The 24,788-nt window shown below is 49.2% G+C and overlaps 1 protein-coding gene across 1 annotated transcript in view; it reads right to left on the reverse strand.

Moving 5' to 3' along the window:
* The window catches only part of LOC118094169 (myosin-10), a gene marked incomplete in the record, with an annotated part of 62,472 nt that extends 44,001 nt beyond the window's left edge, over nt 1–18,471 (reverse strand). The window contains 5 exon segments of the mRNA XM_060281647.1: nt 288–390; nt 1,294–1,321; nt 1,824–1,980; nt 4,745–5,103; nt 18,387–18,471. Of these exon segments, the coding sequence (XP_060137630.1) occupies nt 288–390; nt 1,294–1,321; nt 1,824–1,980; nt 4,745–5,101 (645 nt within the window).
* Between the last annotated feature and the right edge of the window lie 6,317 nt (nt 18,472–24,788).

A 24,788-nucleotide genomic window follows, 5' to 3' on the forward strand; every position in this document is an offset into this window, starting at 1 on the left:
ACTGGGTGTGGCTGGCTACGTACTAAGGAGGGGAAGGCACTCTGCACGCACTTGAAAGGGTGCTTCCACTTTCCCGCTACTTCATGCATTCTGGAGTATGAGCATTTGGGGAAAGCTTCCACACACAGGCATCTTTTTCTTGGCTGCCCGGGGGGGTGGGGGGCGGAGAGGAAGAGACTGTCAACTCCGCTTGAGGGTTGGTGGAGTACCGGGGGAGGGAGCATTTTCAAAGGGGGGGAGAGCAGAGCAAAAGCTAAGATAGCACGCATTGGCCAGAGGTCACTCACCGGCACATTGTGGTCCTTCCGGGCTTTGTGCGATGAAGCCACATGGGCCAAATACTGGATCACTTTCTTCGTGTTCTCAGTCTTCCCAGCACCCGACTCACCCCTGCCAAGGAGACCAGACACCAGGGGTGAGAAAAAGAGGGCGCTTGATCCTGGGTGGAGCTCACCCCCCTTTCCCTCCCCAGCTTCAACTAAGTGGTCTCCTAAAGTGGTAAATAAACGCAGCATCCTCTCTTCCCACTTCCTGGGTCTGCATCACACATCAGTTCAGCTGGCGTAGCGTATTGACGGAGAGGTTCCATCCACACTGAACATTTAAAGGGGCATGGGACCACTTCAAATGCCCATGGCTTCCCCCAAAGAATCCTGGGAATTTTGCTTAGAGTTCTGAGAGTCGTCTGGAGGCCATGATTCTCAAAGCAGTGTTGGCAAGCAATTCCTCTTCCCAGGGAATTCTGGGAACTGTAGCTCAGAAAGGGGAATAGAGGGTTGTGCTGGCTTGGGACTGGTGGGAGTTGTAGTCCCGCCCCCAGAGCCAAGGCTTCTCTAAAGCAACATCTAAATGGTAAAATGTCATTATTCACTTCCCTCTTAATATGGAGGCAAGCCTCGTGATTTAGACCCCAGATCAGTCATTTTTGTCGTGAGGAGAGAAGGAAGGAAGGAAGCACATTGCTGGAGAAGTGTTTCCCATCCAGCCTGGCATTTGAACAGAACAGGAGGAAGCTGGGCAAATGAGATGGATGTCCGTAAGGTTGTGTGAGCACAACAGCTCACGTTGTGGACAGCTGTCAGGACTGCAGGGATCCTCTTGCTTAAACTGGCATGCCTTGTGTCAGATACTGGTATGTTTTGGTGCTCGGCGCCCTTTTGGCCCGCAGAGATTTCCACAGCCGCAGGCAAACAGGCACGTGAATCAATGGGTGTGTAATGACCTTTGGCTCACCCACATACCTGCTGCTGAAAGCCCCTCCCCAGCAGGTATACCGTTCCTGCTGACACTCACGTGCACAAGATCGACTGATCCTCTCGGTCTGGAGGAGGGAAAGGAAGAAGAGAGACCATTCAGAGACAAGAGGCAGGAGCAGTCTCCTCCGCCAGAGGGCACCAGAGGCAGACATGCAACCACCCACCCACCCACCCAAAGCTCACCAACCACAGGATTTTTAGGACCTCTCCGACACATACCACCCCAAAGCCACACACTTCTTCCCTCCTCCAATTCAGTTTGGAACGGGGAATGGCTGGAACTTCTCCACCCCTCCCCACCTCCCACAGCAAGCTGCTGCAAGGTCCCTCCCTGCCCAAGTCTCAGGCCACATTCACAGTGAACTTCTAAGGCACCATGAGATGCCACTCATGGCTTCCCCCAAAGAAGTAGGAGAATAAGGGTCTCCTAACAACTCTTAGCACCCTCAACAAACTACAGGCTCCCAGAATTCTTTGGGGGGGGGAAGCCGTGACTGTTTAAAGCGGCATCATAGTGCCATAAATGTATGGCACCTCTGTGTGCCCCCTTTGCTTTCCAACTCGTACCCTGCAGCATGCTCCGATAGGCAGCCTCAGAGATGGCATAGATGTGGGGTGGCATCTCGTGGCGCTTCTTGCCCCGGTACATTTCCACGATCTGCTCCGTGTAGATGGGCAAGTTCTTGTAAGGGTTGATGACCACGCAGAAAAGCCCTGAATAGGTCTGTGGTTGCAGGAGAAGGAAGGGGGGTGGGGGAGGGGGAGCAGCACGTCAGAACAGTTCTCCGCAAGCCTCATCCCCCAAACACAGACATAACTGCAAGGTAAAATATGCCTGCGCACAAGCGCTCTCAAGTTGCCGTGCTTCCTTCCAAAACCAACATCTGTAAATTTGAAAATTGCTTCTGCTTCAGGCGGAAGCAAAATGGAAGAAAAAGAGATGCAGGCTAAGTTAATCCACTTCCAATTTATCAATCAAGCGTATCTTAAGGCTGAGCAGGGACCAAGCACCTGGTTTACATGAGCAGCAATTGGGGGCTGGGGGGGGGCAGAATATATATGCGGCAGAAAGTGGCAATTCCAGCTTTTTCAACTCTGAAAAGTCTCTGGGTTCTGGACTGGAACTCTCTTTTTTTAAAAATGATGTGGAATGATGGACACAAGAAAATCCCCTGCCCCAAAACAATTGCCTCGTGTGGCTTCATTGCAAGGGCACTCCTGGGTACATACTACCAGGGTTTTTTAAAAGAAGGAAATACAGTGGGCAAGCTTAAGAAGGTAAACAGACTGTTCACATGTAACCCAATAGGGGCCGATTCTTAACGCTACTGTGGCTGTGGTTTTCTGTAAACCTGGTTATTAAGCTGAATGTTGATTGGTCTTTGTCACACCACCACCAGCCCGATTTTGGGGTGGTTTATGGTACCACACCATAAGCCGAGTTCCACCCATGGCAAAGCAATCCAGTGGAGCGCTTACATAATTTTAGACTCTGGACTTCACGGTCTTATGGGAAGCTGCACAGTCTAAATGCTGCACCCAACTTCAAAATGAGATAAACCGAAGCTGCGACAGTATGTGGGGACCCTGCGAATCGCTCTGCTGCGTGGAGCTCTGGGCTTCTGCCCCAACCCCAAAGACCTACCCTGACTATGCTTGTACAGTTTCACTCCAGGGCCAGTGAGGCTGGAAGCCTGCATAAAACTGGATGAATGTGAACAGAACACAAAGCAATAGGTTGGGACTACAGGGAGGCAGGTGTGGGGTAAACAGCAGAGAGGGGGGAGGACACCTGAGCAAAAGATGCCGCAGAGGGAAGCTGCAGAAACCCCCTTCCATGCGGCACTTTCTCAAAAGGTGCCACCTGCTGGGATCTCCCATAGAAGAGGCCCTCTGCCCCAAAGCAGGTGGCAGAACTAGGCGACCCACAATCTACAGCCTTCCACTCTCAAGATGAAGTGTGTGAGTGTTTGCAACTGCGCCCTCGGGAGAATTTGTTTCACACCTCGTCGCGGGCTCCTGTTCTAGCTAAACAGGTCTAGTCCGTTCCCCGCCCCGATACCCAGCTGCAGGGGTGGGGACTGGAACGGGGGAAGGGAGGGTTGCTGGTCTGTCCGCGAGTTAGCAATGACGTGCGGCTGAGAGAATGCCTTGGCATCCTGCCTCTCAGGGCAGCCTTTTGTGCCCGCTTGGGTGGCACGGAAACCAAAGCTGACAATGCCAGTCAGGGCAGAAGAGAAGGGGGCATCTTTCCCCGCTTCCTTTTGTAGCTAAGCTGCGTGTGTTACTGGGGTGGAGGAGACTCGGCTCCCCCCTTTTGGCGTCATCACCCACGCACCCGGACTCCACAAACTGGGAACAACAAAAGCCCAACTTTTAAGCCCCAGAACCAGCTCTTCCTCCTCCCTGGCACCAGCGCCTGCTATGACTGAACAGCTCAGCATCTGAACAAAACCACACCTCCACTCCAAAGGGAGCACAGAGCTGTGGGCCAAGAGCACAAACTCTGGGAACTGTTCCCCAGTAGGGGGCACACAGGCTCCAGTTTGGCTTAAGTCACCCAGTGGGGCCTAGCGGCCACCACTAAAATGAAAAGAATACTTATAGTGGGCCACGATCCTCCAGACGGGAGTTGTGCTTCCCCAACCACGTGGCCCTCCTGATGTTGTTGGCCTCAAACTCCCATCAGCCCCACCCAGCGTGCCCAGTGGTCAAGGATGATGGGAGTTGTAGTCCAGTTGGAGAGCCACAAGCTCCTCAATCTGAGAGCTGTGTGCTTCCAGTTTAAAAATCTAGAAAGTGCCTGTTTTCCATTCTGATTTCCAATACCCAGTTTCTGGTGCTGTCTCCAAAGAGAACACAAGGCCTAGAATGGCAGTTCTCTGCACCAGTAAGAACCGCACCCAATGATGTTTTTCCGTCGTCATCCCCTCTGCCAGAAATTCAGGCTATGTGCCACTCTACACATTTTCTCTCTTTATGGTGGCAATAACGGTACGAGCTGCAGCATTCGGATTCCCCAGCCCAGGTGTATTTTTGGTGGGTGAGAGAAGGGGGTGATGGAAGCCAGAACTCTTGGGTTCAGTCAAGAACGTGGCAAGTCTAGAGGCCCAAACTTGGGTCTCCAGCTGTTTTGGGACTACAACTCGCATCATCACTAGCCAGCAGGACCAGTGGTCAGAGATGATAGGAGCTGTAATCCAAAACAGCTGGAGACCCAAGTTTAGGAAGCACTGGGTTAGAGAAAAGCAGGCCTGGAAGCCAGGAGTTCCTAGGGTCTTGTGGAGGGGAAGAGGCTACTCACAGCAAGGAGTACCAGGAAATGGGACCTTGGGGACTAATGGCTCCCCACATAGGACCAAGTGGAGGGTGGACAGGAGGGTGGCAGCCAGGCCTCTGGGGAAAGTTGAAATTGGTTGGGTTAAGGGGAAGCAGAGAGGCAGGACTCCCCCACCCGCCCCGCCCCCACCCTAGGCAAGCCAACTCACATAGATGAGGCCTGAGTAATAGCGGTCCTTGAGGTTGTGCAGCACAGAGGCCTCGTTGAGGCAGGTCAGCTCCGCCATGTCCTCCACCTTGGTGAACTTGGGGGGGTTCATCTTCTGGATGTCGTCCTTGGCGACCAGCACCTGACGCCCATTCTCGGCAAGCTCCACCAGCACCTCGTCCCCCCGCTCTTCGCGCAGACCGGCCGCCTCAAAGCCATGACGCTCAGATGGGACCCACACCAGCCGCTTGGCCGTCCAGTCGGCCTGGGAGGCTGGGTTGCCCACATGGTTCCGATCCACAAACAGGTATCTCTCGGCGCTGGCGTCGCCCCGCGGAGCAGGGGCTCGGACAGCCATGGCTGCGAGTGGGGAGAGAAGAAAAACCAGAAAGGATCAGACAGGGAACACCCCAATCCTGAGCATTGGGTGCACAGAATTCCAATGCCCAGGAAATCATAATTGCCCCTGGTGCCCCCCCCCCATTCTTCCAGGTGCCTGTGTCTTTTTGTACCCTATGACTGGAAGATGCTCAGATAAGGCCAGTGGGGTATTAAACGTTTTTCACTGCTCCTGTGAACTTCTGCACACATTTGCTTCTCTTATCTCCTCCCTCCGCCCCACAAACCAGAGATGCGGCAAATTTCAGGGCACACAGGCAAAGTAGTGTGAAATTCCCCACTTCTTCGAATGGGAAAAAAAACCAAACAAGCATGAATTTTTGAGGTGTGGGATGAGCAGGGGAAGGAAATATTTGAAGCATTGACTTGACTATCAAATACAAAACCTGACCAAATCTGTTGAACTCTGGAACGTCTTAAACAAACATTATCATGCCAATAAAAGAACAGTTCATGTTTACAAAGTAACCACTGGGAAATAAGGTCTGGGTTCTGGCGAGGGTGGAGTCAATTGTGGGAAAGCAAAAAGTAACAGGAACCAGGACTTTGGGGTCCCCAGCCAGAATACTGTGGTTTTAATGAGCCGAGAGAAAAAGAGAGCAGTTGAGTTGGGTTGGGGACTGTCTGTAGTTGCTACTTAAAGGCTGGCCTTCTAGTATATTCTTATTCATATGTATTTTCCACCTCCCACCATGTGTTCAGATTTTTCCTTAAGACTGAGAGAACATAGCCATTTTTAAAAAAATGTTTTTGTAAGGTCCCACTATCATCACTGGCCTGACACACCCAAACACATTCACACCCACCTCACTTTCCACAAAATACAAGCCTTACAGAGTTGGAATTCTCTAAGATACTTAACATATTTCATTATTCTTGCATAGAATCTTACTGAAGAAAGATTCTGTGCATGGTTTGCAAGATTCAAAGTACCTGATTGGCATGTGAAAGAGAGAAAATGGGACTGGGAGGCAATATACAACCCAAACCACCATTTCGATACATGCACCAAATGTTGCAAAATCTAGGGAAACCCCCTCCAAAAAACAAACAAAAAGAACCCACAACCATATGACGTCAAATTGGCCAGTACTCCAAAGTTGGTGTGGAAGAGTCTAATAGATCCCTATTTACCCATACGCAATAAAACTATAACTATTGGTAGATGCATTAACAAAAGATATTATGAAAATATTTTAAAACTGAGGGTTTGCCAGAACCTGTCATTGTATGCAATTCTCTCCGTCTGTTTTTCTCTCTCACACACACACACTTTTCTAGTACAGTACAGTATGAATTTACAAAAACTGGATGTCGGCGGACTCACAGACGTTACCTTCTAGACACAATAAGCAGAGCTGCTCTCAGTCAAGGGACTTAACAAGGAAGCCAAGAACAGACACGGGGAGAAAACGCTAGAAAAACAGGGCCAAAAATGTGGTCGAACAACTCAATTGTGTTACAAAGGTGGGGGGAAACCCCCTCAGGAACCCTGGCTGCCTCCAACCCGCTATCATCAAGCACCCTGCTAGTTTAACTTCTCCTCCTGGAAAATCTAGGCCCCCAGCCTCTCTCCCCTCATTCCCGGCCTAGCGACCCCCGTCAGCCGCCTGGCTGATGAGCTAGATTTTCCAGCTCTCTCCCACCCACCCCCACCAGCCCCCTGCTGAGCTCGCTGGCGTAAGCTGCAGCCTCGCTTGCTTGGGCTGCTGGAGCCAGACACTCGCGTCCTTGTTCCAGGCACACAGCCGGCCGCCGGGGTCTCCTCTCCGACAAGAGGCTTTGCCCATTGCTTTGCATGAATGAGACTGCGCTAGAGGACCGCTCCGCCGCTGCTATTCTTTCAAAGGAGCTTGTCCTGGCGTCTTGCACCCCGCACTTTCTACATCACCTTTCCCCTGCTCATCTCAGCCTCCAATGGTTTCCCCTGAGCCCTGATTTGGGTACATGGAAACAGAGCATCCGAGGAGCCAAAACTTTTCTGGTGTCACATGCTCAGACCGGCACACCCAGAGCCCAAACCGCAGGCATGTGGGAGCTGACTGTGCTTACTCTGCAAAATAAAAAAAATAAGGGAGCACTCTGCATATGCTCAAAGCAACTCTGCTCGCCGGCGTTTTCCTCTCACGTTAGGTCAGAACAAACACTCAGGATGTCAACATCACGGCACTTAGTCCTAAATGAGGCACAGCACAATTTAAGTAACCCGAGTTCAGGGTCTGGTCAGTGCCTGGCTGAGAGACTCTATGTATGATGTCTTGAGCAGGCCTGGGACAAATATGTGCCATCCTTGGGTAATAACCAAAGCCCTAGTGCCCTGGCAGAGACCACTAATGACCCTTGTACCCTGGGAGGCTATAAGCTGCCATTGAAATTTCCCACAATGCTCCTGATACAGCGTCCCTCCCACATGGTGCCATTGACATGCAGAGCAAAGGGTGGTCTCTGAATGCCCCCCAAAAAACAGGTGCAGCCCACTGAGCATTGTGGGAAATCAAAATGGCAGCTTCCAGGACCTCCATCAAGAGTCACAGGGAGCCAATTGAGAGTGCCCACTGCCACTTATACCCAAGGGAGACCTACCAACGTAGGAGAGAATAATCCACTGGAAGAGGCACTCCTGACAGCCCCCTCAGACCTGGAACCAGCCCCAGCCTTGGAATCCCAAGGCAGAAGAAATGCAGGATATAAACACACAAAACAACCTGCTCTTTGATCTGCCTCCGCTCTGACCTGTCAGTTGCTAGGAATTTGATTATTTCAGGAAGGGTGGGTGCAACGGAAAGAGGCCCGGTGCAACAGGAAAGGTGGGCAAGGGTTGTCGGTTGGGCACCTTGCTCTCCAATGTAGAGATATGCAGGAAAGTGAGGGGGCACAGAAGAGAAAGAGAAAGAGAGAAAAGTCTGTGTGCTGCTACGGTGGGGGAGGGAAAGCGGCTCCACATATTCCTACAAAGAGCAAAGGGTGGTAGGTGACGCCCTTTGGCTGCCAACCAAGGCAGGTGCAGCCTGCTGAGTGTACCTGTGCCTGGCAACCACCTGCTGAAGCTGCCGCACCCCTGCCCAAGAACCCAGGAGCACTAATGGGCTGGCACCAGAGAAAAACCATACATCCCAGGTTGCTCCTTTTTTTCCCCTTTCCTTTTTAATGCTGGCACTTCCTTTCTCCTCCTTCTAGAGAAGCCTGAAATCCTTTTACCTTATTTCTCCATGTCTAGTACATTCTACAAGGCATAAACAAGCTCAATCCTGTTTACTTTGAATTAATTTCAAACCAACAATGGTGCCATATTCTAAACACTGACATAAATTAAAACGCCCTGGGTGATCACACCTCTTCTAAGCTAACCAGATCTTTCTCCTTAACATGTTATCTCCAGTCTAAGGTAACCAGGCCAGCCCCCTGCCCCTTTGCAAAATAACCAGAGGACTTCTGGCTCTACTGACCTCTTTACTGAAACATACACTTTGGGAACCCCAGAGCTTTGGCTGTTTTATAGGCCCGTTTACCAATAAGGCATGGAAACAATTATCTGCACAGGCCCAGCCCTCGAAGTACCACACCTACTGTCTACAGAGGGAAAGGCAACCATGGCACTAGGCCTGACTCTATGCCCAAAGAACCCAGGAGTCCGGGCTCGCTATTCCACTGCTCTAAACCACTAAGCTGCAGTCCTTGTCTAAAAGGAACCCAGGAGTCCTGGGCTCCAGCCCTCGCCTGCCCCGGGCAACTTTTTCTTTTCTCTTCATTTCTGGCAGAACATCGCCCCGGCTTTCCAGCACATCCCGTGCTGTCTGTCACCCACCAGGCCCCACTCCCACCCCACCAGAGGGGATTGGACAACACCCGAACCAGGCAAGTCTGAGCCAAGAGCAGCGTCAAGCAACCTCGAGTCCTGCCAAACAGTGCCCAGCCAAGTGGCACTAACGAGCCAGCTGCGCCCTCGTTAGCTAATTAATTTGCTGAGCAATCCCAGGGTGAGGCCATTAGGGTGGTGGCAAACAATTGCCTCAGGCCCCTCGGGGCCTTGACAGAGCAAAAAGATTCCTATGACAGTCTCTGGTCCTAGAATCTCCCACAGGCTCCAAACCCCCCAAAAAGAAGAAGCCGGTCAAAGAGGGGAGGGAGAGAGAAGTTTGGAACTTACTGAGGTATTTTTCATTCAAGCTCCAGCACACAGGCTAAAATTGCCTCCCCCCCCCCATCCCGCCCTTAGCTTGTGCTTCTTAGCAGTTGCCTGAGACAGACAGAAATTAACCAGGTTTTCCCCAACATGGGGATGCAATCCTGGGGAAGGTGTCGTTAGATGAATTTGAAGGCCAGGGAAGAAGAAAAAAGGCTGGAGCCTTATTGTGTCACAGAACTCAAACTAGGGAGTAGTAGGGGATGTTAGGGCTGCCCAAAGGCCCTGAAGAAAAAAAGCACACACCCAGCCGGTTCTTTAACAGAGGTGTGCAATGCCTAAATCAACAGGCGAAACGTTTCAGGGCAAAGAGCTGAACTTTGCTGCCTTCACATTTTATCCTGATGGTAAAAGAACAACTACAGAGACCCCGTTCTGGAGTTGGCAAGTGAGATCTGGGGACCTGAACACACGAGGTTTTCTGGGAAGGAAGCGGGACCTGGCAGAGAAGGCTCAGGAGGTCTGGCTGTGACCCCTGCATGCCTGGATTCTCGAGAGAGAGCCAAATGTAGCTATGATCATCACAAGACTCATTTTAAATAGTAGGTGAATCATTTATTTATTTCATGCTACACCTCATGGATTGCAGCAAGAAGATTATTTATTTAAAACTCATGCAAGGGAACACATTTGCAAGTGAGCTAATACAACATCTTTCCCAGGAAGGGGACGCAATCTTTGGAGAAGGGAGGTGTAGAGGAAAGGAGTCACAACGATCGATCGAAGGGTGTTTCTGCGCCCTGTGTCCCAGGGATGTGTCAGAAAGAATGGGAGAGTAAAAGAAACCTCCACTGGGATGGAGAAACTGAGGGAACACAGTGGGCTGAAACAAGGAAAGGACAATATGACCCAAAAATTGTGTTGTGGGGGGGGTTGGGAGGGGGGTCAAAGGAGGTAAAGTTCCTCTCCCCCCCCTGCTTTATGGAGGTTGCCCTGCCAATGCCCCCTGGCGCTCGCCTGTTGGTTTGAGATTGGCAGCACCCGCAATGGAATCACAAGAATGCCCTTGAAAACCCACAGCCCAGCTGGCATTGGCAAGCGCAGCAACCTGAAGAGCAGGGACAACTTCGAGCCCTCGCCTTTCCGGCACCAAACGGACAATGAGAGAAATGTTGATGGGCGGGCACTGTGGGTTAGGAGGGGCAGAGAGAGAGAGAGAGAGAGAGAGAGAGAGAGAGAGAGAGAGAGAGAGAGAGAGAGAGAGAGAGATACATGGAAGAAATATAAAGGGACATTTGGGTTAGACATTTGCACCATATTGAAAAATATCGGGGCGGAGGGGCTTTTAGGCCCTGTGGGTTTTTGATCTGGCCCAGATATTCCAAAAGGAAGCCGCACTGAGTGGCACCATGCCCAGAGGTAATTGGTTCCAAATGCGTCTCCCTCTGGGGCGCGGCATGGCTAAAGAGGCAGAAAACGCAGATCTGTGCAGAGGTGCCAGTTGAAGTATCTCATCTTCAAAGCTGGTTGAAGATGAGAAGCGAGAAGGGAGTGGTTGATGCCTACTGCTCGAGGAGGGAGAGGCTGGGAGCCAGGATTCCTGGGCACTTGAGGCTGGGAGGGCTCCTCCTGAGACAGAGATGGAGGGCAGGGAGAGCAATCCTGGGCAGAGAGCTGAGAGAGGGAAACGGGCTCGAGTGGGTTAAGAGCGGGAAGCAGCATCCCGTGGGATGAAATCGTCCTATAATTGTTAGTTAAGATAGCCACAGGAGTTTGTTTTGCTTGGGATGACCGGAATATTTTTGGTGTGGCTGCCTCCCCAATTTCGGAGGCTCCTTAAAACCCCCAGAAGGCGGTGCCTGATTTGCACGCTCTGCTTGCTTCTCAGCCACCCGCTCGAACCTATTTGTGTTGGGAGTCATCACCTTTTGCTTCTCACCTGTCAAACTTTCTTGTTGTGGCAACAACCCAAAAAGCAAAGGCAGCAGTGATGGGAACTACCGTATCTGCCCACCTCCTCCTAACACAACACCATAGCCCACCTCCCAAGAAAGCAGGGAGGCCTGTTTCCCGTTACCAGCGTTGACTAGCAAGGAACCCTCTACAATTCCAAGACACTTCAAACACTCAAACACACACACACACACACACACACACACACACACACACACACACACCCCACAGGCCTTACTTGTTTTGTGTTCAGCAAACAAAGTTGACCAGCGTTTGGCCGAAAGCAAGCCAAGCAAACAATTTCCATTCCACATGCAGTGTTAGAAACGCAGATATATAATCTTATCGCCAAATGGCACCTGAAACCTAGGTTACAGTTGCCGCAATGGAATGTCTAGGTGCCATATTTTGCAATGAATAATAATAATAATAATAATTTCATGTCTATACCACTTTATATTTTTAAATCTCAAAGTGGTTTACAACACATTATTGTATAAAACAATCGAGAATAAAACAAATTCAAGCTTCAAGGAAAACATTTCAGATCCTTCTCTAAGTGACATTTTGCTTTCCCCAGTCGCTAACTTGGCACCGAGAGATCCCCGCATGGTCGCAATTGGACCTGCATCAGTCATAAAACGCACCTGGCTAATTTCTAACACCGTCCACATAATGCAGCGGAATAACGGACCAACAAACCAAACAACAAATACAGTGGTATTTTGGGTTACAAACTCTTCGGGTTTCAGACTCTGCTAACCTGAAAGTAGTACCTCAGGTTAAGAACTTTACTTCAGGATGAGAACAGAAATCGCGAGGCAGCGGCGGCGGAAGGCCCCATTAGCTAAAGTGGTACCTCAAGGTTAAGAACGGTTTCAGGTTAAGAAGGGACCTCCGGAACGAATTAAGTTCCTAACCAGAAGTACCACTGTAAATAAATTGCTTTTATTTATTCACTACATTTGTAGCCCTCCTCTTCTCCAAGGAGCTCAAGGCGGCATACATGATTCTCCACCTCTCTGTGACCAGCCTGAGGTCACCTAGTGAGATTGATGGCTGGGGGGGGGTGTGGGTAGGGGGATTTGAACCCCAATCTCTCAAGCCTTAGTCCGAAACTCTAAACCAGTACACCACACTGACTCTCCTAGGCAAGCAAGAGCCACTGGCAAAAGTATGCCACACCTATCTCAGTGGTTTTAGCTTTTCAAGGCTACCAAAAGGAGGGGGGAAGATGCGTCTATGCAGAGCTGTCTCAGCACTGCTAACGCTCCCTCTCCATCGGCCCTCTGCCACAAGGATCCCAGGCTCTTTGAGGCAACACAAACTCAGCAGCACAGCAGTAGTCACCGCAACTGCTCCCGGGGCCCAAGGGAAACAGGGACAGCAAACAAAGCAAATCCTTCTTGTACTTGGCTGAGTCCTAGCAGATATTCCTGCCACGGTATCTCTTGGTGTGGAAGGGAGAGGAACACAGCGACCAATTCCTCACTGCAGCTTCTGTTGAACCTGCAAGCTGATCCCTCCTCTCTCTGCTTTTTAGCTTAGAAGGCCAAGAGCAGAGAGACAAGAGCAGAGATATCAACATGGCATGGCACTTTCAGGCTGCGCAATGGTGGCTGCACCCCAAAGCTCCATGACTGCTTTAGGGATTATGGCAGGGGTCAGCAAACTTTTTCAGCGGGGGGCCGGTCCACTGTCCCTCAGACCTTGTGGGGGGCCGGACTATATTTTGAAAAAAATATATGAACAAATTCCTATGCCCCACAAATAACCCAGAGATGCATTTTAAATAAAAGGACACATTCTACTCATGTAAAAACACTAGGCAGGCCCCACAAATAACCCAGAGATGCATTTTAAATAAAAGGACACATCTACTCATGTGAAAACATGCTGATTCCCAGACCGTCCGTGGGCCGGATTTAGAAGGCGATTGGGCCGCATCCGGCCCCCGGGCCTTAGTTTGGGGACCCTGGATTATGGGCACGGAGGGAGGGAGAGTAGGCCGTGAAAGCAGCCATGTTACCCCCAGTGTTGTGTTTCTGAGGTAAAATACTATGGCAGCTGCCTCTGCAGGGAGGGGAAGAGGAACAGCTGGTCGGAACAGGAAGTGGGGGCCATCCACTCAATAATTATCTGCAAAACCAACATACTTGTTTCAAATACATACATAGGCATCCCCAAACTTCGGCCCTCCAGATGTTTTGGACTACAATTCCCATCTTCCCCGACCACTGGTCCTGTTAGCTAGGGATCATGGGAGTTGTAGGCCAAAACATCTGGAGGGCCGCAGTTTGGGGATGCCTGACCTACACCTTTCAGGGAGCACATCTACGTTATCTTTTTTTTGTCTGTTTAACTGACTATATTGAGAATGCAGGGCGGTTTACGTAAAACCTAAACCAGGGGTGGGGAATCTGTGGGCCTCCTGCTGTTGTTGGACTCCCACCTCCCATCAGGCCTGGCCAGCATGGCTAATGGTCAGGGATGATGGGAGTTTAAGAGTCCGACATCTCAAGGGCCACAGGACACCCCCCCCCCACTGCAAGGTCAATGAACACTATATAAATGCCATTTCACTCCACATCCAGGTAGGCCTCATGACATTTCAAGTGTATAAAGGCTAAAAAGAAAAAAAGGTAAATGACCCCTGGACAGTTAAGTCCAGTCAAAGGCAACTTTGGGGTGTGGCGCTCACCTCGCTTCAGGCTGAGGGAGCCGGCGTTTGTCCACAGACAGTTTTTCGGGTCATGTGGCCAGCATGACTAAACCGCTTCTGGAGCAACGGGACACCGTGACAGAAGCCAGAGCACATGTAAACACCGTTTACCTATTTATCTACTTGCACTGGTGTGCTTCCGAACTGCCAGGTTGGCAGAAGCTGGGAAAGAGCAACGGGAGGTCACCGCATCAGGCAGATTCGAACCACCGACCTTCCGATCAGCAAGTCCTAGAAGAGGCTCGGTGGTTAGACCACAATGCCACCCGCGTCCCCATCTGATCTCGCTCCACCTGATCTATTCATTTTAAACGGTATTATACCACTTTAAACAGTCACCGATTCCCTAAAAGAATCCTGGGAACTGTAGCTTGTTAAGAGGTGCTGAGAGTTGTTAGATCCCCATTCCCTTCAGAGAGCTACAATTCCCAGAGTTCCCTGGGAAGACGGATTGAGTGTTAAAAGACTCTGAGAACTGTAGCTCTGTGAATGGAATGGGGTTTCCTAACAACTCTCAGCGGCCTTGACAAATTACCCAGGATTCTTTAGGGGAGAATGACTGCTTAAAGTGGTATAATACTGCTCTAAGTGTGTAGTGCAGATGGGTCACCAGTTCCTCTTCTAGGTCTCCACCATATGCCCCCCCCCTGGGGAATTCTGTGCCCTTTTCCTTATGGGGTATAGCAGCAGTCCCTTCTCCACCTTCTTCCCCCCCACACACACCAAATTTCCTAAATGAACCTCAATTCGCTATCTGGCTAGCCAAGATTTAAAGGCAGGAGGAATCTGGGAGTCAGGATAGTTGGCTTTCTTGAGGGAAGACTATAAGGGATGCCAGGAGCCCAGCGTCCTGGATTCCCCAAGAGGAGGTGTGGGGAGCCTTTGCCCCTCAGAGATGCGGCTAACTTACAACTCCCATCAGCCCCGTGTCACCAGTAGCTAGGGATGATGGGAGTTGTAGTTCAGTAGCACCTGAAAGGCTGCAGGGTCTACATACCTGTCCAAGAGACAAGTAAGGAAAGGAACACAGAAGAGTTTGTAGAAATTAGTCCTGAGCTATGTGACAGGAAAGATGGCGGCAGATGCATCAGAGCTGATGCGTCCCTTATATCTGGAGGGCGCCAGGTTGGGGAAGGCTGCATCAGAGCAAGAGGGCAGGGAGAAAGGACTCTCCTGGATTCATCTGGAAACAGGATGGGGAGCTATGTGGGTTCTAGCCAAGTGGCTGGGAGCCAGGACTCCCAAAGAACCCTGGGCCTCTCTGGGGTGACGGACACTATCTTCATAACTATCACAGTCACAGAGTGAAATAACAAACCCTACTTGAATGTGTGTCACTCCCCACATATGTGTGGCGTGTGTGCCACTTTTGCGTCTTCCCACATAAACCCCCCCTTCCACCCCTTTCTGCAGAGCTCACAACACGCCTGCTAATTGTTTTGCCGGCCGGCTCATATGACTCCCAACGTATCCAGACCTTTCTGCCAAGATCCCTGTTCCAAGTTTAGGACTGAGCTGGGAGGGTTGGGAGGTGGGGGGGGCAGAGAGCAGGCTGGCTCCATGGTGTAAAGGCGCCCGTTGCTGCTATAAATACCGGGTTGCCGACAACATAACTGTTTGGTGCTCAAGCCCCAGAGGAGACACGGCTGTGTGGGGAGGGCAAAGGAAATTAACCAGATCTCTCTCAGTTCTAGCCCCAGCTCAGCATGAAACCTGGATTACTTGGAATTAACTTTGTTTAAAAAAAATAAAAAAAGCAAAAACACCTATTTGATTTGTGTAATGTCTAGCATTACGTACAGCACCGCAACCACCCCTGCAGCCCTCTCTCCTTCAAGAATTTGGAATGAAATACTCACCGTCTGGCCCACTGCTGAACATCCCAACATGAATTACCATGTGTCTCCTCAAACTACTCCGCTTCTACCACCTTCCCCATAAAAAGACTTCCTTAAATCTCTGGCCACAGTTCAAAGAAATATGAAAAACACATGTGACATTAAGGATCAGGAAATAAACCCACCACCACCACCATTTCCACTGGCCCACTTCAGTTTGAAAATATTCACCTCTCCAGGGTTATGAAATCAGACAGACAGCCTCTTTGGGCACAAAGCACTTCCTGGTTGCTAACTAATGACCAGCAAATGCCTTTTGAGCGAGGCATCCCACATTTTGTTGAGTGGCGGGCATGATGAAAGACTCAAATATATTACCTTTCTGTACTAAACCACGACCTAACAGGCATCCTCAACTTTTCATTGGTCCAGTAAGTCTGCCTTTCCCACTTGCATGTCTCAGTTTTAAGAACAGATGAATGTAACTTTATGAAAGGGTGGGTGGGTGAGTGTTGAGGGTCACATAATCCAGAAACCAAATCATCTGTCAAAAGAAACCTTTCAGACATTTAAATGGAGTGAGGGGCACTAGAACACACACAGCACACAATGCCCTCATTCACACACTACACTAAGCCAAACCAAGCCAAACCAAACCATGGCTTAGGGCAAATGATCAGGTGGACGGGATCTTGAAAGATGAGGCCGTACCCACTTGAGCTAAGCTGTGGTTTATTGTGTTGCCTAAGTCCAGGCTCCTGGTTTAACTCTCCTAGGCAAACCATTGGCTGTAGACTATAGGACAACCCTTGGTTATTGCTTATGGTTTGCCTGGAACAGCTAAACCATCAGCCTGGACCTGAATGGCACACTGAGTTAAATCATGCCTTGGCTTAGCACAGCAGCTAAGAAGAACAAAGTGGGCAAGTGTCTCTTCTCCAGGCTCTTGCAAGATTTGATCACGCACACTAAACTATAGTTTAGCTTAGTGTTACATGCAAACTGGGCCAATGGAAGGGTTGCAACTATTTTCCCAACCCATTTAATGAATTAGGTTCTAGTTCACAAAAGCTTATGCCACACACAAAAAAAAATCATTAGCCACATGACTCTTCACTGTTTTCATTACAACAGACTAACACAGCCACACACACCCCTCTGGAATTCACCATTCTGTTGACACAGCAAGTCCCAAATGCTAAGCATTCCTCGGATTTGCAGATCAAATCTGAGCATTTTGGTGGACTTTTAGATAAAACTCTATAATTGGCTTGATTAAATTCAGATGGCTCTTTCAGCTGTCTTGAATTAGAGGTTAGACACATGCAAAAAAAAAAAACCACCCAAAAAACCACCACAAAACAAAACCCCAAACTACAAATACATCACTTTTTCAGCATCAAAACATTCAGCTGCATTCCTGAAATGCTTTATATTATTTTGGGCATAATACTCAGAAATTCCAGCACCTTTGTCCCAATGTGCAATGAATGCAGGCATCCAATCATGCTTTTGGTTCACTGGGTGACACATTCAGCCCCGCTACAGACTAGAGCATGGCAGATATAGAAATGTAGAAGCCACACAGAATCACATTATCCTTGAGAATTTAACTTCTTGCAGAGAACTCTTTGCAGTGGGAAGCCTGCATTGCCAAGCCACCGTGGGAGACCGACGACAGGCCCACTCTTGCCAGTAAATCCAGGTGTACAAGGGTTACAACCTGCACCCATATTCCACATCCTTCTGCAGTGCCATCTTCCGCTGTCATTCCAAACCTCTTCGGATTAAGTCCCCTTTACAACCCTCCATTTCTCTTTACATTAATGGTTCTGTTTCCACTCACCAAGCCTCGGCACCAACCCCTTACCAGAGGCCTTTGCAGTACAGTGCTGTTAGGTATTTTCCCTTGGCAGGAACAGTTACCTCCACCCCATTTACATCCTCAGTAGGTTTGGGGTGAGTTTTTTTGTTTAATGCTACCGGGTCACAGGCTCAAAGGCAAGAAAGGACTGCATATTCATACCTGAGCAAAGCCCAGAATGGGGTGTAGGCGGGAATGGAGGAGGGAGGAGAGCATCAGAAGAAACCCTGCAGAAATTCACCAGCTGACATTCTCTGGCTGGGCACCAATGAAGGGCTAGAATGGATGGAGGAACAGGCGGGGAGATGGAGTCATGTATAAGAGAGACATAGGAAAGGGAATGAAGAGAACAGATTGAGGAATGGAAAGCCACGCATCGCTCTCTCGCTGGACACATATAAGGGGCAGAAAGCAACACCGTTGCACAGATCCGCAGAGAAAACATGATCAGAAGCAGCAGAAGCCGAGGCAGAAAGATCGGGGGATGGACGGGGGCGGGGGAAACTTCAAGCGGCGCTGATTTATCATCTGGGGATGAGCAGAAGACAATCTGAACAAATCCCCACCCCCCTCCCCATCATGCAATACTAAGTGCCACATTTTCTGTCATTTAAGCAAGATCACCCCGCAAAGGATCAACCCCTCTAAGGAACCCGATCAACAATTTGGGAGCACGCTGCTATGATTAAGGCAAAAAATGCAGACACGCGGACCCCCTTGCCCCTCCCACTCTCCACTCCAGACCTTGGCAGAGCCCCTTGCCAGCCGCCGTCAATGAGACAGAGAGACACTCGACCAAGGAGATAAGGGCAGCGCAGAGGAAAGAAGAGGGCCCTGGGCAAGGCTGCACTGTACCTTAGCAGATAGGAGAGAGAGAGATGTTGACACCTCCAAGGCCCAACCGCAACTGAGCAGCCACGGGCGGGTGGGCGGAGTCCCGGTGCCGTGGCCACGCCCATCGCGGCCAATCGCAAAAAAGAGGGAGTGGCAGCGGCGGCGCTGGTGGCGGGGAGGGGGGGGAAATCTGACAGCGAGACAAAGATAGGCTGAAAGGGGGCAGCGACACACCCCCTTTCGGGTGGGGGAATAGAATGAATGACAGGGAAATCCACCAACCACAGGCAGGAGAGCGGCTGGGCCCTCTTGGACGCTGAATGGGTTTCTTTGTGTGTGAACAGATCGTGAGGGGGGCGGGGGGCGAGGAAGAAGGATGAATGGGGTCTATTGTCTGCTGGGACGGGGATTGGGATTACGTCAGAAGCTAGGAACCCCCCACCCCCAGCCTTTCCCCAAAACCTCTCTCCCCCCCCAAGGGTCACGCATTTTCTCCTCTGCAGTTCCTCTCCTTCACCCGCAAAACTAGGGGCTCCCAAACTCTGTACAGTACTCAGAAAACTTGCGCTGCCAAAGAATAAATTAGTGATCATGCTTAAGGGCTTCCTGTAAGTGTCCCTCTGCAGAAGGGGTGCTCGATGCATGTCTGGATGGATTTAATATTGTGTCCGTGCGTATGTATGTATGTATATCGTTCTAATTCTATCAGCGATTAAGGGAATAAAATCTGTGCAAATTGTCCAAATTAGGATGAATGTGGAAAAACCGGTCGTCTGGAAATTACCACAGTCCAGTATCCCATGGAAGTGATGATACTTAAAGAATGGTGTGCAACTGCCTTTTTTCATAGTTGCTGCTTCTTACCTTGCTTGATTTCAGTTACAATTTCACATGTTTTACAAAATTATAGGCGGATCCTGGAGTTTCAGTATAAATGTGACAAAGAACAGTAATTCCACGAATAGTTTGCATTTACAGAAACTTTCCCTGACATTGCTGAAACGTTTAAAGGATTAGAGTTAATTTCGCTGTCTGACAGTTAACAGTGAACTAACTTGTTTCTGCGCTTAGCACAATTATCTTAGCTGATGATGATTAAAGTAGGCTGTGTTGTTTTTCTTTTTGGTCCTCCTAATTGCTATGCTAAATAATAAATATATAATAAACATATTTATAGCTTTTGCTGCCTCATAGTTCTGAAAAAAATGTTTTTTAATTGTATTTTATATGAATCCCCCCCCTTTTTAAGCTTATTGTATTCTGCCCAGGAATCCACTGGGCGAAGGGCGGTTTGGAAACTTTAAAAAAAACAAAATTCCAGTAATAAGTAGAGTTTAAGCTACAAACTTAACACCCTTATCCTTGCTGTTGGGGGGGATTTAGGATGTAACAGATACGCCCATGCTCTGGGTTGTAGCAGCCTCTGTGGGCCAGAGTCAGGGACTCCACCAAGCGGCAACCACAGGAGCCGAAGGCAGCGCTATAGACTGAACACTACCAGCGCCCTAGTTACAGGTAGGTAGCCCTGTTGGTCTGACGTAGTCGAAACAAAATAAAAAAAAAATCCTTCCAGCAGCACCTTAGAGACCAACTAAGTTTGTCATAGGTATGAGCTTTCGTGTGCATGCACACTTCTTCAGATACACTGAAGCAGAAGTCATTTCCACTGGTGTTAGCCAGTGGAAGGCCGTGAAACTGGATGTTATGGGGTGGAGCATAGCCAGCCATGTATCTGCTGGATCCTAAGGTGCTTCGTCCCTGGAGAGGGGCCCATCTCAGTCCTCTCAGCTTCTTCTAGCTTGGAGCTGGCACTGCAGAAAATTAGAAAAACACAGCAGCCCTTTTTTGTCTTGGTCAGCCTGCGCTAGCGAGACTTTTGATGGCAGTGGTTGTTGAGTTGCTTCGTTCCACTTCGCCGTTCCCAGTCAGGGCTTGGGATTGCTCTGTTCCCCAGCAACAATCCTATACACAGGTTGCTGGGAGTAAGTCCCATTCAAGCCAATGCACATTACTTCTGGGCATTGGTGCATTTTGAAGTGTAACAAAGTTTGGACAAAGCTAGACCCATTTAAATCTGCCACTCTATATCCTTAGCAACTCTGATCCAGGACATTTTGCTGCATTAACCCCTTGCTCAGAGCTTAATTCAAATAACCAGGGGAGCGCATAGCAGCCACATCTGCCAGCACATATAGGATCCCACTTTCAGCACACTACAGTGCGCCTCCATTTGAGAGAAATTTGCTGAGGACATCGTGCACTGCAAAAATGGTGGTATGAACAGGCCGCCTCACACCTAATCCAGTTTGCGGGGAAAGTCCGTTTTAGCAGACCCTCCCAAGTGTCCCTATTTTCCAGTCCCGGATTTACAGAAGCCTTCCCAGTTTCTGATTCGATCCTGGAATGTCCCACTTCTTTGGATGTCCCTATTTTCATCAGAGAAACATCGGACGGTGTAGAGTTATGAGCCAATGAGATAAGTAACTATACAACCTTTAGAAGACATCTGAAGGCAGCCCAGCATAGGGGAGTTCTTAAATGTGTTATTATATATATTGGAAGCTGTTCAGAGTGGCTGGGGCAACCCAGCCAGGTGGGCAGGGTATAAATATAATAACAACAACAATTTGTTATGGAATAGGACAGGGGTCAGCAAACTTTTTGAGCAGGGGGCCGCTCCACTGTCCCTCAGACCTTGTGGGGGGCTGGACTATATTTTGAAGAAGAAAAATCAACAAATTCCTATGCCCCACAAATAACCCAGGAATGCATTTTAAATAAAAGGACACATTCTACTCATGTAAAAACACACTGATTCCCGGACCATCCATGGGCTGGATTGAGAAGGCGATTGGGCCGGATCCGGGCCTTAGTTTGCCTACCCATGGAATAGGACGTCCCTATTTTCATTGGAGAGATGTTGGAGGGTATGTTGTAGCTCAGGGGTAAGGCATCTAATTTGCATTCAGGAGGTCCCACGATCAATATCAGGCATATTCAGGTAAAGTTGTGATTGTCCCCTCTCTGAAACTTTGGAGAGCTGCTATCCATCACTATATAGACAATACTGAGCTAGATGGAGCCAATAAAGGAGTCCAACTTTCAGCTTTCTACACAGCGCTGTGATTATCGAAGCCCATAGATCTTGCTGCGATCTGTCTTGCCAAAGCTACTCTGCCCCCTTGTGGGGTAAAGGTGCGTGGCGCCATTCCTGATTTCCAGGCCTGGGTCAGGTTGCTAGTGTGACACAGCAAAAACTCCATGGGAGGCACCATCCAAGGGAATCGCAGTGAATGAGGTTATATGGGGCAGGGCCTAAAGGAAAGGTTCCCCGGACTACTTTTAGAGGTAGAAGTGACTCAACAAAGTCCTCCGTCCAGAGCGGTGATGCACTTAAACGTTTGTGGCGCTGTATTTATCTGTGTGACGCTCAAGGCAGATTCTTGCCACCTGCAAAGCTCATGAGCAAAAAACGGAAAGCGGAAACTTCATCGGAGCCCAAATAGGTGCATGTGCTCAGCATGGCTTAAGAAAGATGATGAGACGCAGCTTTTAAAAATGCCCAGGACCTGCTACTCTAGATAGAAGCATGCCACTTTTTTTGTCACACAGAATTATTCGTGGAGCTGGAGGAGTCTGCCTTTCTGTGTGTGGATAAAAGATACGTTATGCACAATATAAATGCATAGCTGTCAACCCTCCCCTTTTTTACAGGAAACTCCCTTATTCCAAGCCACAGCTGTCAACTTTCCCTTTTTTTGGGCTGGAAATTCCCTTATTCCAGCTCCATTTCCCGCTGCTATCCTGGATTGTTAGATATACCGTAGATTGTCCCCAGGACAGGTGAGGCTGCTGCTGATCCCTTATTTTCAAATCCGAAAGTTGACAGCTATGTAAATGTGATAAAGCGTCTTCTTAGTTATCCTTTCGCTATTGTTTTTTTCCTCTTTCTCTTTTCTATGCAGTTGTGGTTTGTATTTTCTTATAAATTAATTTGAATTTTACTGGTTAACGTAGTTTTAAAACTTACAATAAAATTGTTCTTAAAAATAAGAATTGTTTGTGGAGCAGTTCGCTATCAGCTGGAAGTTACAAAGAATTCTTCATCCAGAATGCGGCAGCTAGTCTGGTGACTGGCAGCGGCCGCCGAGACCACATAACACTGGTCTTGAAAGACCTACATTGGCTTCCAGTACGTTTCCGAGCACAATTCAAAGTGTTGGTGCTGACCTTTAAAGCCCTAAACGGCCTCGACCCAGTATACCTGGAGGAGTTTCTCCACCCCCATCATTCGGGCCGGACACTGAGGTCCACTTCTGAGGGCCTTCTGGCGGTTCCCTCACTGCGAGAAGCGAAGTTACAGGGAGCCAGGCAGAGGGCCTTCTTGGTGGTGGCGCCCTCCCTGTGGAACGCCCTCCCGTCAAGATATCAAAGAAATAAACTACAGTATATGACATTGTTATAAGAATTTTGAGGTTATATATATATATATATATATATATATATATATATATATATAATTGTTCATAAAACATGTACATGAATGTACAGAAACATGTCTGAAGCAGCACAGGAAAACAGGCCTGACTGACACCATTTTGACTCTCTCTGACCAGGTGTTCCTCTGCAAGGAAGAAGTGGGGTGGGGGGAACCTTCTCATTGTCTCAGGAATTAAAGTGATAATCCCTGGCATCCTGATACCTGAGTGCCAGACAAAAGGGTGTGATTAACTTGGCTGGGAAACAGGGAAATGTAAATATCTCTCAATTTTGTTGATTAGGTTTTGGGGGCAGGGGGCAGGGTCCAGGATGCTCAGATTACTGCCACCAGACCTCCCCGTTCATGATGTGCCTATGATGAATCTAGGGAGGGGGGGTCTTGGGCTACACCCCTTCTGTGACATATGGATGATGCTTCTGGGGGGTGGGCTGAAACCAATTTCAAATCTCTTTTTAAGGGCAAGACATCTTTGTTTGGGGTTCCTTCCTTGTTCTCCTGTGTGAGAGGAAGGACCCTGTTGCAACAGCGAAAATAAAGGCTTTGCTTCTCAAACTTCTCTGGTTGGCCTCTGTTATATTCTCCAACCGATGGAGAACCCAATAAGGGAATAAAGGCAGATTTTTGCCTATATCAGATGGCGACCACTTGAGGGACTTTTCGGTTACCCGGATTCTGGGGGCGAGGAGGGAATGATGCTCCAGCGCGCACCAGGCATTTTGCCAGGAGGAGCAGCACTCCTGCAGCGATCCCAGGGTCTGGAAATAACTGGAGTTCTGGCGGGGCTAACCAGAGGAAGCAAAGTTTTATCAGGCCGGCCTTAAAACAACCAATCAAGAAGGAATCAAGAATCAAGAAGGAATCATCAGAAACAGAGTGTGATGGCGGAAGTGAGTATAGTGAGTATTAATAGGTTAATAGGGACACTCAGGTGGGCTATTACTGCAGCAACTAAAAATCTAAAACTTCACTCTTCACTGTTCTCTCCTTTTCTGTTTCTTATCTTGGGCTCTAGTTGCAGCTAAGCTGTAAAGGCATAAGGGATAAAGAAGAATTGGAGCCTTTTGGGATCCGTCCTTTCGTTAAAACGAAATCCCTAGAAGGACGGACCCAGCTCGCTCCTGCCAATCTGCGCAGGAGTTCTGAGCAATCTACCCAACCTTATTCCGTGTTCCTCTGCTCTTAATCTTCGGGTGAAGACGCCCCTCTGCCATGTTGGGTATGACCCATGATCGGAGATTGCAAGTGCGCCCGTTCCTTTTTCCTACTTTGTATTCCTCAGTTCCGACCTGACATTGCGTAGGCAAGCGTTCAGTAGGATCTGAGTCTAGTGTGTAAGAGGCAGGAAAGTTGCTGCAGGACCCTAGGCAATTAATGACCAGGAGGGGGTCCTTAGGTATCTAGCCACACCAGCCACCTAGTTAGCAAGTGCACGCAACAGGTAGGCAGGAGACGGTATCGTCTGTTGAGTGAGTCTTAGACTCAGGAGTTTAAGGTATAGAGTGTCCCGGATTGGAGGGTCTTCTACCCGCACTGCAGTATAAATAGGCCAGAGAGTTAAACATGGGCGCCCAATCTTCTAAGGAATTCCTACCCCAAACTCCCAACCGGAGCAAAGCACAGTGGAAGCTTGGCTCTGGTAGGGACTTTGAGGGAGAAACCCCTTTACAATTTGTCCTCCAAAGTTGGAGTGATATCCCTGGAGCGGACAAGCTAGACAGAAATCGCTTGCAAAAACTTTGCAAAAAACACTGGGTCCGCTTTACCATGGACCACCCAGATGAGGGGAAATGGCTACCAGGAGGTTCCTTTAA

The sequence above is a fragment of the Zootoca vivipara genome, chromosome 13 (genome assembly GCF_963506605.1).
Source record: "Zootoca vivipara chromosome 13, rZooViv1.1, whole genome shotgun sequence".
Lineage (NCBI taxonomy): Eukaryota > Metazoa > Chordata > Lepidosauria > Squamata > Lacertidae > Zootoca > Zootoca vivipara.